This window comes from Phaenicophaeus curvirostris, chromosome 8 (genome assembly GCF_032191515.1).
Source record: "Phaenicophaeus curvirostris isolate KB17595 chromosome 8, BPBGC_Pcur_1.0, whole genome shotgun sequence".
Taxonomy (NCBI): domain Eukaryota; kingdom Metazoa; phylum Chordata; class Aves; order Cuculiformes; family Cuculidae; genus Phaenicophaeus; species Phaenicophaeus curvirostris.
In genome coordinates, this window is record NC_091399.1 from 38,556,901 (window position 1) to 38,573,278 (window position 16,378).

At 39.8% G+C, this 16,378-nt stretch overlaps 1 protein-coding gene across 1 annotated transcript in view; it reads right to left on the bottom strand.

The window, feature by feature from the left end:
- Nucleotides 1–1,099: 1,099 nt before the first annotated feature.
- The window catches only part of LOC138723103 (ankyrin repeat domain-containing protein 13C), a 28,144-nt gene continuing 12,865 nt past the window's right edge, over nt 1,100–16,378 (bottom strand). Inside the window, exons 5-13 of the mRNA XM_069861989.1 lie at nt 15,102–15,147; nt 13,368–13,434; nt 11,793–11,937; nt 10,876–11,007; nt 9,815–9,976; nt 8,997–9,076; nt 7,376–7,474; nt 6,632–6,732; nt 1,100–5,509 (exon numbers count right to left, since the gene is read on the bottom strand). Of these exons, the coding sequence (XP_069718090.1) occupies nt 5,379–5,509; nt 6,632–6,732; nt 7,376–7,474; nt 8,997–9,076; nt 9,815–9,976; nt 10,876–11,007; nt 11,793–11,937; nt 13,368–13,434; nt 15,102–15,147 (963 nt within the window). The 3' untranslated portion in view covers nt 1,100–5,378. The remainder of the gene's footprint in view (nt 5,510–6,631; nt 6,733–7,375; nt 7,475–8,996; nt 9,077–9,814; nt 9,977–10,875; nt 11,008–11,792; nt 11,938–13,367; nt 13,435–15,101; nt 15,148–16,378) is intronic.

Consider the following 16,378-nt stretch of genomic DNA (forward strand, 5'->3'; position numbering starts at 1 on the left):
GGGGGAGCAGTGAGCGCTTTGTGCACATAAAGCAGGCTCTGAGGTCAGCTGAAAACTCCCTGATTTAAACCAGGGAAGGTGGGGAATGAAAGAGGAGCAGTGCCTGAGCTTCTTGAATCTGGTGATTCACCCTCACCTTTTCCAAACGGCCAGGGCCCCAGGCAGAGCAGAACTTGCCATTTTGATCCACACTCTTGCTTCTTGCTGCTCTGAGTGTTCTCAGGGCTGAGGGGCTGCTGCCATATAGCTGCTGGGCTCCTGCTTCCCACAGTGAGAGAGCAGGAGTCCCTGTAACTAAACCAAACCAGACGCAGCCAGGTTGGGTGATGTCTGCATAGCTGGGCCTTTTGTTGTCACTGGGATATTTGTATGAAGCAGTTTACAGTTGATAAAGCTGCCTGCAGGATTTCATGCTGCACTGCAGTGCTGGAACAGCTACAACCACTCCCTTGACTGAAAGGGGTTTACTGGTGATGGTCTGAGAACTTTCTTTAACTCCAAACATGAGTTCTCTTACTCTATAAAAGGGAGATTTAAAAGATAGTGAACTCTTCCTACCAGAAGGAGATCCCTGCAAGCTCAACTAATGCAATGCAATTTAAGTAAAAAAAAAAAACAACAACCTCCCAAAAACCCCCAAACCCTTAAAATGAAACCCAAAGTTTCCAGGTTTTGCTCTCCAAGTCATCCTCAATTCTTCCACCACTCCTGTTACAACCAACTGTCCCATCTTGTTAACTGAATTAAATGCATTTCTGAATTTAGGAGATAAGTACCTAAGTTTTAATGAACAGGGTTCATCAAACTCACAGTCTCCCTCCCAGACACCAGATTCTCAACTCTTCTGTGTCCTGGAAAATGGACAGAAGCTGCTGTCCCTGCTCTTCCCCTGTGGACTGGGCAGTCCACTAAAATCTGGAGCTTTACAGAGGGTAAGGAGCAAGCCAGAGGGAACTTGCAGGGATTTATTTAAGAATTGACAAAGAGAAAGCTTGTCCCCTCAGCCCAAATCCAAGCCCAGGGATGCAGGGCTACAGTGTCTGCATCCTGAGGAGAACAGTGGGAGGAGAGTTAAACTCAGGTTGAAAGGTTTCAAAAATCATATCAATCATATTTTGGTCTTTATTCTAACAAATGATACAACCAAAAGTTACCGTTAGTGAAGGTAAGTTAGACACATGGACCAGACAACTCATAAGATGCAAAACAGTGACATTGTTTCCATGATAATTACAAACTGTAAGGAAAATAAATGTGAAACTGCAGCATTACAGGAGATTTGTTAATACAGATTAAATAATGCAGTTATCCTGGCATGAATGTCAAATCAAGAACAGAAACATTGAAAAAACAGACAGTTGCTTTGAATATCAACTTAACGGGGTGGGTTTCCAGCACAAATAGATCCAGCGTTCTCTGTAACAAATTGTTCCAATACATAATTTGAGAATTGCAGTAAAGTGAGCGCAGTGACTGGAACAGCAGCTCCTTGAGAGGAAAAGAAAATGCATTCCCTTTGCCACAAATTAAAGCAACGTTTTGGAAGACCAGTAGAAGTTCGGTTAAACAACCCTAGGAATGCTTTTGCAAATGTACCAGAATTAGTGGCTGGCTTGTAATACATATCCATAAAAACTCTCACAGCCATCAGAAAAACTGAATGTGGTGAGATCAGAAGCAGCAGCGCCCTGCGCTCTGGAGGGAGGAGGTCTCCTCGCAGCCCGGCACAGAGGTTTCCCCCTCCACGTGCTTGACTCACGCACCAGTATTAGCTTCACCTTGGAGAACACCACGGTGCTCCTGTGCATCCCATGTGGCAATTCCTGCCGGACCCGTGCAAGCTCCCTTTACCACTCAATTCGTGTCAGCAGCCAGTGGCACCAGAGCCCTCAGCCAGGTATCCAGGGGTGGCTTTAGTCACCCGGCTACTCTTACATTCAGGGGTAGCTGCTGCAGGGAAGTTCCTACAGGTGCACAAGCAGATTGACCAGCGAAAGCAGACGCGCTTCCTGTCGCGCTGCAGGGGACAAGAGAACCTCTGTAAAAATGCTGCAGGTCCTCCACAGAGGACCAAACCTTCCCTTAACACCCAGCATGGTCTTAAAAGCAAAGGGAAAAACAGAAATTAAGTTCTGTCAGGTCAATCCTGCTAGGAAAAATAGATTTCAACACAAAACAAATGACACTATTTAAGACATTGATATCGGTGTGGATGGAGCCACCACTGAAGAATTGCAGCGGTACAGCTCTGCTGCTGGGATCCCATCTCTTCACCCCTGGGGATCGCTACTGCTGTGCCAAGATGCCTGGCTGGCAGGCAGGCTCAGCTCAACGACCCTCATGCTAGTTAGGATCCCTGCAGCTTGCCCTGTATACATCCATCAGAAAACCCTGCCCCAGGCTTCCCTATGCTTTCAGTTTCAAAACTCGTCACTAGGAATGTTTCAGACTGAAAAGACATCAAAAGCTGGAAGGAAATGTATGGAGAAACAGTTTGCTGAGCCTTGATTCACAAGGTTGCCACAGGAATCTGAGAACAGCCACCAAGATAGAAAGGACAATCTGTCTGGAGTTGGTTCGTTTACCTCCAGAGCAGGAAGGAAAGTGGCAGCAGGGTTTGTTCACCGTAATGATGTAAAGGGTACAGTCAGTCACATCCATGTCCACCCCACTCTGCTGATACTCCCAGTTAGAACAAACTTAGTACAGCAATCCACTATAAAAAGTTTCTGCAAATCTTAAAATGTATCAAAATCAGTAGTGGTGTAATCATGAAGGTTAAAAACCCCACAAAAGCTGCAGCCAGAGTCCATGCAAATCACAGAAAACATTTCCACAGGCTGCAGTGGTCTTGGAGCTGGGCACCTCATTTGCCACCAGCAGACCACATGGGCTGGTTTTGGGGCAGATGCAGATACAGAAATCTGTGAGGTTACACAAAACCCTTTGTTCTTTCAGTCTAGAATCCAGTCCACTAAAGCCACTCTACTGCCTAAATCACATTGCTCCAGCTACGGATGCTCCTTCCTATGTCAGCAAGCCCTGGTGGCCACTTGGAACAATCACAAATGCAAAGTATGAACCATGGCACACATGGTTCTTTCTCTGTGAGACCAAGAACGAGGGTTTCTAACATTCACCATATGGAGAAACATTCTGCATTCACCAGGATTCCCCACCTCCTCAGTGCCCCAGTACAGCACCTGGGCTGTATCACAGCCAGCACTGCGTGCGGCCAGTCCAGCAGAGCCACACAAAGCATCCCACCCTGCAATGGGCACCTGTAACAGAGGGCAACAGAAGCAGTAGGTGTTTGGCCCCACTGATACTGAATCCCGACTTCCTGCACTGCCACCATCAGTCTCCACACACATCCAGCCCAGGTCTCCCGCAATAAGGATCTCAGCTGTTCCCCATGAGGAGCAGGAGGTGCTGTCCATTTATACTGGAGATGTAGAACACTTTAGGAATTCATAATTACTTGGAAAAACAAGTTCTATCATTCCTACTGAATGTTCAACATCTGCTCCTGATACAGTACTTCAGAAGTAATTACAGCAATTCTTTATTTCCCTCTGCATTTTTCCCCTATAGTTTTATTTTCAATTTGATTTTGAATAACTAACTGCAGTATATCCACTGCAGTCTGCAAGTAAACATTCCCCACCTGTGAAACTCACAGGTTCCTAGCAATGCTAGCAGAGGATCAACCTCAATCTCCTATATCCCATTTACCTGTACTTTGCCAACAGTGACTCACTAGGACTCTGCTTACAGAGTGGATACTGCACTTCTCTAGGGCAGCCGCCTTGGGTTTTACACAGATTCCAGCAGTTCGGAAAGAACGTTTGCTTTCGACATGTATTCCCATGTTCTGCTGATGTGCCCAACAAGTCAGCTTCTACTGCCTTGCGAAAGCCACCTCCCTCTGCCACCTGTGGGGTCAGTGAGGCTGGTTACCTTCACTAAGCATCGACAGTACGCTTTATAATAAAAGTCTGATACTTAACTCTAGTGATTTCCAGAAAAAGTTTTGACTACAGTGCACAAAGAATATAACTTTGAAAATATTTACATTTTTGTACAATTACACACCAGCACTTTAATCTAAATTTCTTATTACAAACAAATAGCACCATTAGCCTTTTGCACAAATTCTTCCTAACATACCAAAAAGCTGGATTATTGTCAAATTAGGAGACTGGAACCACCGAGAATGAGAATAAGCTCAAGAAGCCAGAGTACTGAAACGCCTACATATTAAAAACATTAAGAGGAAGGAAATTAACCAGAAAACATCCTAAGCATTTGAAAATAAAATCTCCCAATGTGAGCCCTATTCAATGTGCACTACAATTAAACTAACTTCAAGAAAAATCTTTTCTTACATGAATGTTTAATGCTTGAGCATTAAAAACTCTTTATATGCATCCCACGTTTTTAAGTAGCTGCTGAATACAAACACAAGATAACCCAGTGGATGCTCAACCACTATGGAGCAAGCCTTCTCAGTGAATGGGACAGAAGAAACTAAAAGGTGACAATTTCTAGGTAATGAACCTCCAAGTGAGCTAATCCCAACAGCATCACAGACACAGCAGGGACTGTCCAGCCAGCAGGTGAAGGGAAGTTGTGTGCAGAGCCAATGAACGGCAGATAAACAGAGAGCTCGGTGAAGAAACTAATGGTTGAGAGAGACTGATAGCACCACAATGGACTGCACTAAGGTGCTAGAGGAGGTACCTCATTCCCTGCAGAGCAAACGCTGTTTCCGAAGTGTATTGCAGTATGAAATGCAGTTGCTTAATGGTTACCATTTGGTTCATTCATCTACAGAAAATGCATTCCTTCTAATATACCTTCAGCTAACATTCAAGTTACTGATCTATACATAATGATACATAGTTTACAATTTGTGAAAACAAAGCTTGAAAGAATATAATATGGTCATTTAGGTATGGTGGGATGTCTTATAGGGCAAATATCCAGCTAAGACATTTCAACTTTGATGCTAATGGTCCAAGAGTGCTTTTTGTATCACCAAGAAATGTAAAAAAATTTAAAAAGGAATGATATTCCTCACAGCTGTTGGGCATTCTCAGGATCACCGAGGTGCCAGACTACCACGCTTGGAGTACTGGATGTATAAAAGTGTGAAGGACACAGCAGGAGATGCTGTAAATCAGGGACTAGATTAGATGCCCATTACAGTGAGTATCAGCACATCATTCGATGCACATTCCCTTTTATTCTGGTTTATGGAGTTTGTCCCTTCCTTTATGACCCACTTTTCTACCTATACCTGTCGGCTATTGGCATCCGTTCGCTTTCATTGTGGTTCGCTGGTATTGTTATTCACCATTCACCTTCCAGTTTAGTTAGAGATCAGGAAAGCGGCTGGGGTCCTCCTTGTAGTCATCAGGAATAGTGAAGATGGATTCATCAAACTCATCGTAACGGAACTCCTGAAAAGTCACAGTGGCTGTGATGGTGGGAAATACAGGAATATCTAGATAGGAGGCAAAACAGTACAATGAAAAGCAGAAAAATACAGGTTTACCTGTACTGCTACTTAAAGATTTAGCTGAAGACATAGAAGCTTGTTTAGTGTTCTACACAATAGCAATTCAGAGGTCTTAAAACAGATGGTTTAAAAGAAAGGTATTTCAGAATATGCTCAGATGCCCTGAGCACATAAACAATACCTAACTCAACACACCATTTAAAAACTGTTAATACTCTAAATTCAGTGGTTTTCCTTTCTTGATGCAGACAGACAATGTGGAAAGCAAGGTGCCATGACCATATAGATTAATCTGTTAAACAACAGAGGACATGACCTGGAGAGGATACAAGACAAAATAACATTGCCACATGTAGGCTTCTGTTGAGCAAATTCACACGAAGACACGAACCTTCTGAATGTTTGCTTTAAAACGCAACTATTTTTCAACTAGAACTGAGGCTGAGCATTTAAGAACCGTCCTCAATAACACTGGCCTGCCCATGAACTAACTTAAGCTGAGTGAAAGGCCAGTCCTCACTAAAAGAGCCCTGAAAATGTGACAGGAGGTAGAATGGAGTCTGTTCAGAACTGTCTAGCTTGACAGATTACTGGTATGCATGAAAACCTGTAACACTTTGAAAAAGTACTATTACTGTTTGGCAGTTTATCCTGTGATAATCTATACCATGAATAAACTGCTTTATACATGTCCATTTGTTACAAGAGTAATGGTAGAGTTTCTATTTATTGGAAGTGAAAAACACACCTCCAGTAATTCTGGATGCAAAAGAAATAAAGAAGTGCTACAAAATACCTAACTTGTGACTAAGATCAGCCTTAATGCAAGGATAATTTAGCATATCTACATTACTCCTAGAGTGAGACCCGAGCACTAGGAAAACACAAAATTGAGAGCTCTCTTCACGATTGGGGCTGTATTCGCCTTTCAGCTGTAAATCTCATACCTGATGTTCCCGGCACTGACTAAACTGTGTTCTCAGAAACCTACACCAACACACTCTTACATAAGGGTTCTCTTCAAACCTCCACAGAAGTTCTGAACATACTGCATAAATAAGCACGCACGTTTTGGAAACAAAGGCGCAAGAGTAGTTGTTCTCTTACCTAATTTTACAGGAAAGCCTGGTGGAAGCTTCATTTGAACAAATTCTCTAAGTTTGTTAAAGTGTTTGAAGGGTGCAATTACTTCTAAAACATTCAACAATCTGGAAAGGAAAACAAACATCATTACAAATTCTTGTTTCACAAACTTTTGCTCTAGAAAAGATAAAAACGACCTGAAGAGCAAGGTGATATAGGAGCTGAAAAGTTACATCACACTTAGCTATCTATCTCCTTAGAGCTTCAGTGTCAGCAGCCTCCCATTCAGTTCTCAGTGATCCATATCATATTACCGTAGGCGTAAAAATAAGCATCAAGATAATAATTTCTTGTCCTCACTTCATACAGGAGATCATAGCGTACGGTACCACAGCCCCATCTCCATGGACATAAGCAACCTAATATGGTTTTGTATTGGTTTAGAGGACATAACATTGCGTCAAGACTTGCTAAGGGCAAAAATGTTTTAGATTTCTGTAGAGTCAGGCACATCGGTATTGTGACAAGTTAATGATAAACCTGGTCAAACCTTCAGCCTTGCCAAGTAAGACAAGCACCTGGCTCTTCTGATAACAGGCACACCAGCACTGAGGTCTGTCATTTTAACGGTCTCCTTGCTTAGAAGTATGACTACACTCACAGGTTTTAAACTGCCACACTCCCATATCTGAACATCTGTGCAGTTCACAAGCATATTAAAACATTTCCTACATATAAATAACAACCATAGCAATAATTTCGACTTACGATTCAATTCCTAAGGGAAATTCCTGGCTCATAGCTATCGTGGCTTTAAAGGTTTTCTTGCTTTCTTTGCAGACCAGCTCTCTTCCCAGGTGAGGAGCTCTGTCAGGGGGAGGGGAGAAAGACAAGGTCAGTTTCTCTCTCAGTGATACCTTCATTTTGAAGTAAGGAAGACAGGCGCAGGTTTGAAAACATCAGAATCCTTAAAATAACGCAAATACTTTAAGTATTTTTAAAGCTGTGCAGAGTAAAGATGGGTCAGTAACCATCTTAATTTAGATTACAATGAGTCCTGCTAAACCAGGAGACAAGACAAAAACAGTCAAGGAAACAGCTTCAGAAAAACCTGCAAATAATTCCTCATGAACACTATGTTAACAAATACTATAAGAAGACAAGACAGCTACCCAGAAATACATGCAGCTGATGTCAGATGTTCATTAAAACAGTCTGTGTGTCAACAAAGCATCAAGTGGAACTAGAAAAGTTAACTTGCTTTCAGCCTAAAACATGAAACAATCTCCGAGAAGGTGGAAAAGTTCCTCTGCTAGCACTCTAAGGAAAACAGGGCAGAAAAAACTGCTATAGGAGAGGAACAGTTAGGTTACAAATATGATAACAAATGTTTTTCTCTTTTGTTCTGCCTTAGCTTGAAATCTGGATTACCACTAAATTTCTTTCAGTTAATCAGATTATTAAACAAACCGAAATCTTACATATATAGGTATTTCTGGCTGAATAGTAAGAGCTGTTCAGGCATAATCTGTTCATTCTGCTCAACTATTCATTCTGTCTCAAATACTGTAAAAATTAAAAGAACACCAAAACCCCAACACAGATTCACATGCCTTCTTAGTAAGCCTGTGCTGCAATATCCCCACATTCCTGGTAACACCCAACTCTAGGCTATAGTCTAATATCTTTGGAGAATGGACTGGCATCACAGTTACTGATGTGACTCACTCCGTACATTTTTGGTCCTCTACATTCAACAGCTGACAACACACAGTCCTAGAAAACACATTCAACTGCTTGCACCTTCTATAAAAGAAGCTACTGCAATTTAATTTAACATACAGCCACACACTACCCAGTTACACGCCTAGAAGAGGGTACTTGCAAAGATTTAGCCAGTACTAGGAGATCTGCATGTCTTTGTATTCCAGAAGTGTGCATTTTTTTACACTACCACTGCTACTAAAATCTCGTAAAATCTTAAACTTCTATTTCAAACATGGTGAATTCAATTATTTATCATTATTGTTGGTAAAGATAAACGAATTACACCAATGAATTTGTCAGAAAGTTTTACTTAAAAATATAAAGCCTGTTTAGATGTCCGTATTTTCTAAGTGTTTAAATTTCAAGTTGTGGGTAACCAGGCAGATGCCCATCACCAGCAGATGCAGTAATACTATTAACACGTATGAGTTATCCCCTTCCCAGCCAGCCTACTGAAGAATGTTAAATACCCAAGACATCAAACCCAATGTTCCTCTGCCCCCACAAAACTATGAACAAAAAGCACCCATAAATTAGAGAACACACCCCCCAAATCAACCCCCAACCCAACACTCCAAAAGGTGCCTATGGAAGTTAACATCAATAAACCCAACATACTCACTTTCCATTCTCAGCAGATATGTACTCTTCCCACGTGATTGTATTGGGTGATGGTGGAGTGAGAGACTGCCGTCTGACAGGCTGTTCAGAAAAACACATAGTAGCTGGTTATGTTCCTTTACATTCTCTTAGAATTTTGCCATTCAAAAGAAACAACTGTACTGTGGTTCATCAAAGAACAGCAATATGGCCTATCCAGTTTGTAGCTGATACTGGGCTTCCCTATCCCCTGCTCTTGCTGTCAGTCTCCATTTAGGAATTTGGTCTCAAACTGTATTTCACACAGAAGCTGGGTGTTTTAGTATAACACTCGATCAGTTACTTCAAGTGGCTGAATGACAAGTAACCAAGCACGAGCTAACACACAAATAAATTTATCATTTTTAACAGGCTGTGTGTGTGTTCCCAGATGGTGTCTGGCTCATTCTGAATAGCTCTTGATTTCACAGTGATAATAACAGGCTTCGTCCATTTTCATGAAGCTAAATGAAAACATGATTGAAAAGAAAACCAGAATTGAACAATAACTTCTTTTAGACAAAATTTTTCAAGTGATTTGCCACAGCCAAACCCATAATCTTTTACTAAGAGACAAATTAAGACTGAAATATCCAATATAATCACAGAAATTCCTCAATGTATACACTAATCAGGATAATTCATTAATGTATAACCATGATTATACTTGTAGAATGTATCTGCTATTTTAAATTAAGACAATCAAAATAGAACATTATCTACAGACCTTGCTAAATTACTGGTGAAAGAGATTATTCTCCTATGCAAAAATTCACATTGTGAAGAATTACTCAAGTATACCTCAAAATTTTGTTCCATTAAGTTGCCACCTTTACTCAGGCTCTCCATGATAGCTTTATTTCGAAGAATATCCTCCTCACTGAGGTGTTCTCTTCTTTTCCTTGACTCTAATACAAGTCCATTAACCAAGTAGAAATCTGCCAAAAAGTTTCCTACTCTTTCCTGTGTGAAACGAATTGGACATTATTGACTCATAGAAGATAAAATAAAATCATCTAAATCCCTGCATATCAAAATAATTGCACTTCAGTGTGATAAGTTTTGCTGAGATTGCAATATTTTAATTCACACAGCCAACCTCATGAGCTGTCAGGGACAATCCCAGTAAGGTATCCACAGCACAAACAAAAGAACCCCAACAGGAACAGCTATTTCACATCAATGGAAAGTATAAGACAGAAAAATTAACAATTTAAGACTGGCCAAGGGAAATCTTAATAAAACATCCTTCACCAGCAAGCTGTGTTCAAGGATTGCTCACACACATAGAAGATGCATTCAGTACTCAAAAAGAACAAAGCTCTGAAACACTTGGGATGAACGGCACAAGATAATCAGATCCACTTGAAACCAAAATCCTCCGGAGTTAGCCAGGAGAGAGCAACTTCCCACTCAAGGAAGTTTTTTTCACATCTGAGAACTTGTACCCCAGTCAGACTGGTAACAGGGAAAGGAATATCTAAAGGAAACAGTACCCAGAAGACTCCCATCCTCATGCATTTCAGACACAGGAAGTCACAGAATCCTTACCAGAATTAATTTGCAGAGACCATAATACACTCCTAGAATAAAGTCATTCTCAGTACAATCTGTCTCTACCCTGTCCAACAACTCCACCACATTACTTTGCCAACAGCTTACATTTTCCTTACAAAGGCTGCTCACCACATATGTCCTACATAGCCAAACTAGTGAGAATTATGAGGGGTAGGGGAGACATTTCCTCCCTGCCCTGAACATCACACTCTTTCACTCCTTGCTTCTTCCCAAGCCCATCACCATAAGGCTGTCTGAAATATTTCATCTCCAGTATTGCAGTCTGAGATGCTCTTTCAGCTTACTGTTTTGTCTTCCCGAAAAAGCCATCCAGTTTGGGCACGTGTGAAGGTAATTGATTTGGTTGATAACGTTGCTGAGTAAATATCACTGCTCATCAAAATGTCAACCTCTTCTTCTGTTTCCATCTCAGACTCCTAGGAGGAAAAATGGCACCGAATACTGAGTAGAACTAAATTATGATTACTTCTAATTAAAAAAAAAAAAAAAATCAAAAAAAAACCCCAAAAAACCAAAACCCACACAAAAAACCCAAATCAATAAATCTTTTCCTTTGAACTTTTCCCAGAACTAACATTTCCTGAATTTTCAAACTGTTTTATAGACGCTTTGGCCAAATGGTTACCAAATAGTTTAATCTTAAATATTGATGCAAATGAAGCATCCAACCATGGTTTATCCAGCAGCTCAGCAGCCACACCCTTTCCAGGGGCAAAGATCTATATGCTTAAGTGATGGGTGGATAAAGCCATGATTAAGAACTTGACTCAATACAAGGGCTTCAACAAGTCACACCCTTGCACTGTTAACAGCTAAACTGGCCAAGAGTGACTAAATGGACACAAGGCAGTGGCAAGCAAGTTTGAAAATCCACCTGAGGACACTGAAATTAAGCCAAATAGAAAAGTAGCACGCATTATAACTCAGAATATATTTGCCTATTAAGGATGATAAAAAGATTTTTCCAAAAGATCACATTCTAGCTTTTTTCCCTCATTTAGATTTCTGTACTCAAAAGCACTGTTTTTCTTAACAAAATTTTGTGTCATCTGTACAGGTTAAGTTATAACAACTGAACAGAAAAGTGTTTGGTTTGCACTTCTTTGGAGCTTGTACATTTTGTTTCATAAAATAAGTCAGACTTCTGATGTGAAGTAAAAGCTCAAGGTATTTCACATTCGCCATTCATGCAGATCTTTACCTCATGATGTATTCGCTGGTAAACTTTTTGTTCATTGTCTAAAACTACAAAAGATTCAGAGGGTGCAGCATCACCATTAAAAATGAAGCTCAAATCCCCTCGTTGGCACTTCATGTCGGTAAAGTCTATGAGAGTTGTGTCCAGCCTGTGAAAATGCAGCAATACTTTAAAAGAAGTTACACGCAAGCCTTCAAATACACTAGTATGAAGGTGGTTTTTTTTTAGTCACAACCAGAACACCAAGGCCTGGGTTTTCAAAGAACATTTCATAACTGAAGCCTGGATACAGAAATAAAAAATCACTACTAATAAGTTTCACGTTATAGCATCTCTACCATTATAAATGCATTCCAATCTATTCTTGTGCTAACTTCATAGGAAAAGTAAAGTTTTTTTTCAGAAAACTTTATTACAGAACCGCCAGCATGAGGAAGTGACAAAATTTATATAGCCACTATGTGCTACACTGAGAAATACAACTGTTCCACATGGTCAGCCTCCTGTTCTACAAACAGCAGCTGCCAATTTAAGTTAACAATATTAGGACATGACCCAAATTATGAAGAGGGTTAATAAACAGACTGGGGTTTTTTTACTGTACTTATTTCAATTGCTATTTCTGTTTTTTCCCTCTCACCAACACAAAAGAAATGCTTCTGCTGACCTAAATAACTCGAAGATGGAGCCAAGGACAAAGATATGTAGCAATTCACATCTGTTATTGTTAGAATATTTACTATTTTAACATAGTCAGTTAAAGAATCTGAATTTAGGGACCACTTCAGCTCTATAGGGTGACTGCTTAATACCCATCATACACTGGCCTCTTGATTTCAAGAATCTGTAGCTGTTTCACTTGGTGCCAGTGTTATAACTCCCAGTCTTATACAAGCAGAGCACACAGAAATGAGAATTAAAAAAAAAGAAATGGACTTGGCCTGAAATTTGACCTAAAAAGGCAGTTCACACACCTATTCTAACAGCTTTAATAGAACAAAACTTTCTACATATTGAATTTTCTGAAACATATTCTTGACTTTTTATTTGTTTTAAACTTTGGACTCTAAAGTAAAAAACATTTGAATCCAAAACCTCAAAGATCTGAGCATGGAAAGGTTCCTGGAAGCACTCCGCTGCACTTCGGAACCTGTCACATAAAGCGTTTTAAAAAGAGAAACTATACCTCTCTTTTTAGTACATAGGCCAGAGCAGTCACATTCCTCCACAGGACACTGCAAGCTCACTTATGTGAAATTGTGTTAAAAATATCAAGTTCCTATTTTTCAATTTGTCATTGTCATGTCTGGCAGGTAAAGCCTTACACAGTTAACAGCTTTTGCTTTACATTTTTAGTGACACAGCAACCAAAGTTAAATTCGGAGCAATAGAGGAAAGAAAGACAACCTGCAGTTCACACCACTTCTTGGCTCTAAACACCAATGTACAAACACAATACTGTGTCACCAGCATCTCCAGACTCCTCAGTGATTTCCTTCAAACCACACTGGAAGCCAGTGTTTTCACTGACAGGAGACATGTATGATTTAGATAACACATTGTAAAATCAGTACTTACCTGATATTTATACCTTGTTTGTGTATTTTACATGCATCAGAAGGCAGAATACGGGAAAGTAAAGGCACTAAAGGTAGGGAGAGAGAATGTAATTAGGACATGGAAGTTCCCCTGCAAATTATCTCATTTTAAACTATATATTAGTTACAATCTCAACGTATTTTAATACAAGTACCTCATACTAATTTTCCATCATAATCACAACAGAAACACAACTGTCTAATACCAATTATTTCTCTTCAATAACTGCAAAACTGATTTCTAATTGTACAGGCTACTTTTGACAACAGGACATAATTGTTGCAGTTATATCATTTAAAAGTTCTAATACCTCTCCTTCTATCTGTTTGATATTTTAATTCTATGGTTGTACCAACTGAAACCCTAGCTACAACTAATGCAAAACACCTACAAGCAGAAAAAAAAAAATCCAATGCACTAAGTTTAACATACCAAGGAAACACTAAACCACCAGTGAAACTGAGCATCAGTATAGTACTATGAGATGGATATATGAGACTGCAGCTGTCCTTATGCTAAGAAAGATCTTTTACTTTATAGCAATAAAACCAACTCTACACATGGCATGTCAACACTTTCTTCAAAATTAACTACAAAGTATTAAGACTACCTATAAAATGTAATTAGCCTAGAGGATCAATAATTAAGACACAGACACTGTCCAAAGCATCCCTTCCCCTTCAAGAAAGAGAATATACAGAAAACCTAAATAATGTAAACAAAGTCATGGGGAGACTCCAAGAGAAGAGGAATCCTAGAAGTTGGCATTGCTTTTTCTGTGTGATGCCTGACTGCCACCCATCATGCTCTGCAAGTCAGGCAGCAGTCTCACCACTGAGCAATGTCCTCTCTTATTCCACACCTAGCTCAACCCTTGTTTTGATGCTGCCTCTTCCATGACAAAGTCCACTCACTCAATTCGCAGCACATTGTAGGGCACCTAGAGAAAGAAGGTGTTTGTCCAACATCTCTCCAGCATTTGATGGCAGCCTAGCTGCTCATTCCTCCTCTGTATACTTGCAGGGGCGTACAGTACAGGAAATACTTCAACTAAGTCTCTATGAAAGTACATAAAATTACTAACATAAATTTCAACCAGTAACAGAAAGTATCACTTCTGATATTTTGACATTATTCAGACACACTGATCATTGCTAATATGTTTTTGCTAATCTGTTTAGATTTTTCATCTACAGATTACAGGAGGTGGACACTAAGAAAATGCTAAACACTATACAGTCTCATTGAAGAAACGCGAGGGTAAAGGTAGGTTTTGAAGAACCTACCATACATCTGCACTTAGAACTGACAGCCACCATTCAGAGTACAGGCTGAAATTCATGAAATTAAACGCCCCAAGTCCAGTTACTCAACTAAATTGTTCAAACCACTGCTCCACACCAACAGCAACTGACCAGATAAGAGACATCTTAATATTTTACTCTTCTAACAATCAATTTCTCAAAGTGAACATCAGCTCATTCCTCTCCAGATTGTGCTATTGGATTGCAGACTAGAATTCAGCTCCAAAAATGAATAAGCAAAAATAATACAGCAAAACAGTTGTCCACCCTTTCTTCTGTAACTCGGATCTGAGAACAGGATTGTGAACTTTCTGACATGGAAACCAGAAGACAATTTAATCCTGAGAAAACAAGCTTGTTTAAGACCAATAGTATTATCTCCCTATGAAAGGAATATGCACTTGCTTACCCCAACTTTGAAAATCCCAGTGAAGCTCTAGATAGAAGTCACCTAGCTGAGATGAAAAGAAGAATATATTACCAAGCTTTTTAGTCTAAACAACAACTGTAAAATTCGCTGAAAGACAGGTAGAAGTTGTGTTTTGCTAAACAAAGAAAACTTTTTCTCCAATGTTAGTATTTGAATATAAACAGAACTAAAACACTTCTGAAGCTTTAACTAGAGCAGAGTCAGTAATGGTAAAACTATGTAACTCATTTGACCTATCTGTTTTTAATGGGGTTTTTTATTTAATAATTTACACAGTTATTAAGCTGTGGATTATAAAAGATTTATTGTAAATATGCGTTTAAGAAAAGATCCACGGAGCTCTTCGATTACTTTCATTAATTGCATCCAACCCCATGGAATTTATATCCTGTCTTAAATTAGCAAGTCAAGTTTCAGCTAGGAGCATTCACAGACACAAATTCCAATTTGCATTCTGGAAATATGCTCAAGTCTTTATATATAAATTCCTCTACCTCCAGGAACACATGCCAACCAACTCCTTTAAACTGCATGCAAAGCAAAAGCAAAGTGAGGGGTGACTTGATTAAAACCAGCAAATGCTGGCAATATACTGAGGTAGCCAAGCACTTCCACACCAGGTAAGAAGAAATAGACACAAGGCTAGGCCAGGTCTTGCAACAGCAGGAATAAGGAACTGCAGAGCTGTTTTAGTAAAGCCATGTCTGCTTTCCGTTTGCTCTCACTCAAAAACTGAAAGCTTTCCATTTCCTAGGCAGATGGCAGGGTTTTTTTGTCTTGGATTAATAAAAACATCAGAACACTGGCAGAGCATATTCACAGAGAGCATCACCAGTGCAGTTTAGCTCAACTTTTCAGATGTATGGCTTAATTAACTTAAGATACAAGAGCAGATTTTCTACGAACCCATTCATATTTCACCAATGGACTAGGCAGAAGCAACTCACCCCACCCAAAAGGAGATAACCACCTGTGGTTTATAGCCACAGTGTTAGCACACTTGCAGCAGTATGAAAGGAAGGAAACTGAGCTTCCGTTCTTGGTTTCCCCAAACTGTGCAATGTTTCACTGTGCTCAAGAAGAACTGGCTGCTGCTTGTCAATGGAGGTGTAAGCCAAAAATATCTCTCATTACTGAGCAAGAAAAGAAAGCATCATTCATGATCGGTGACTAAACAAACCCAGTAAATTATTCACCAAAACCAAAGATTTAAAAAAGCCTTAAAACTCTAATGAAATACAGATTAAAAATACAAT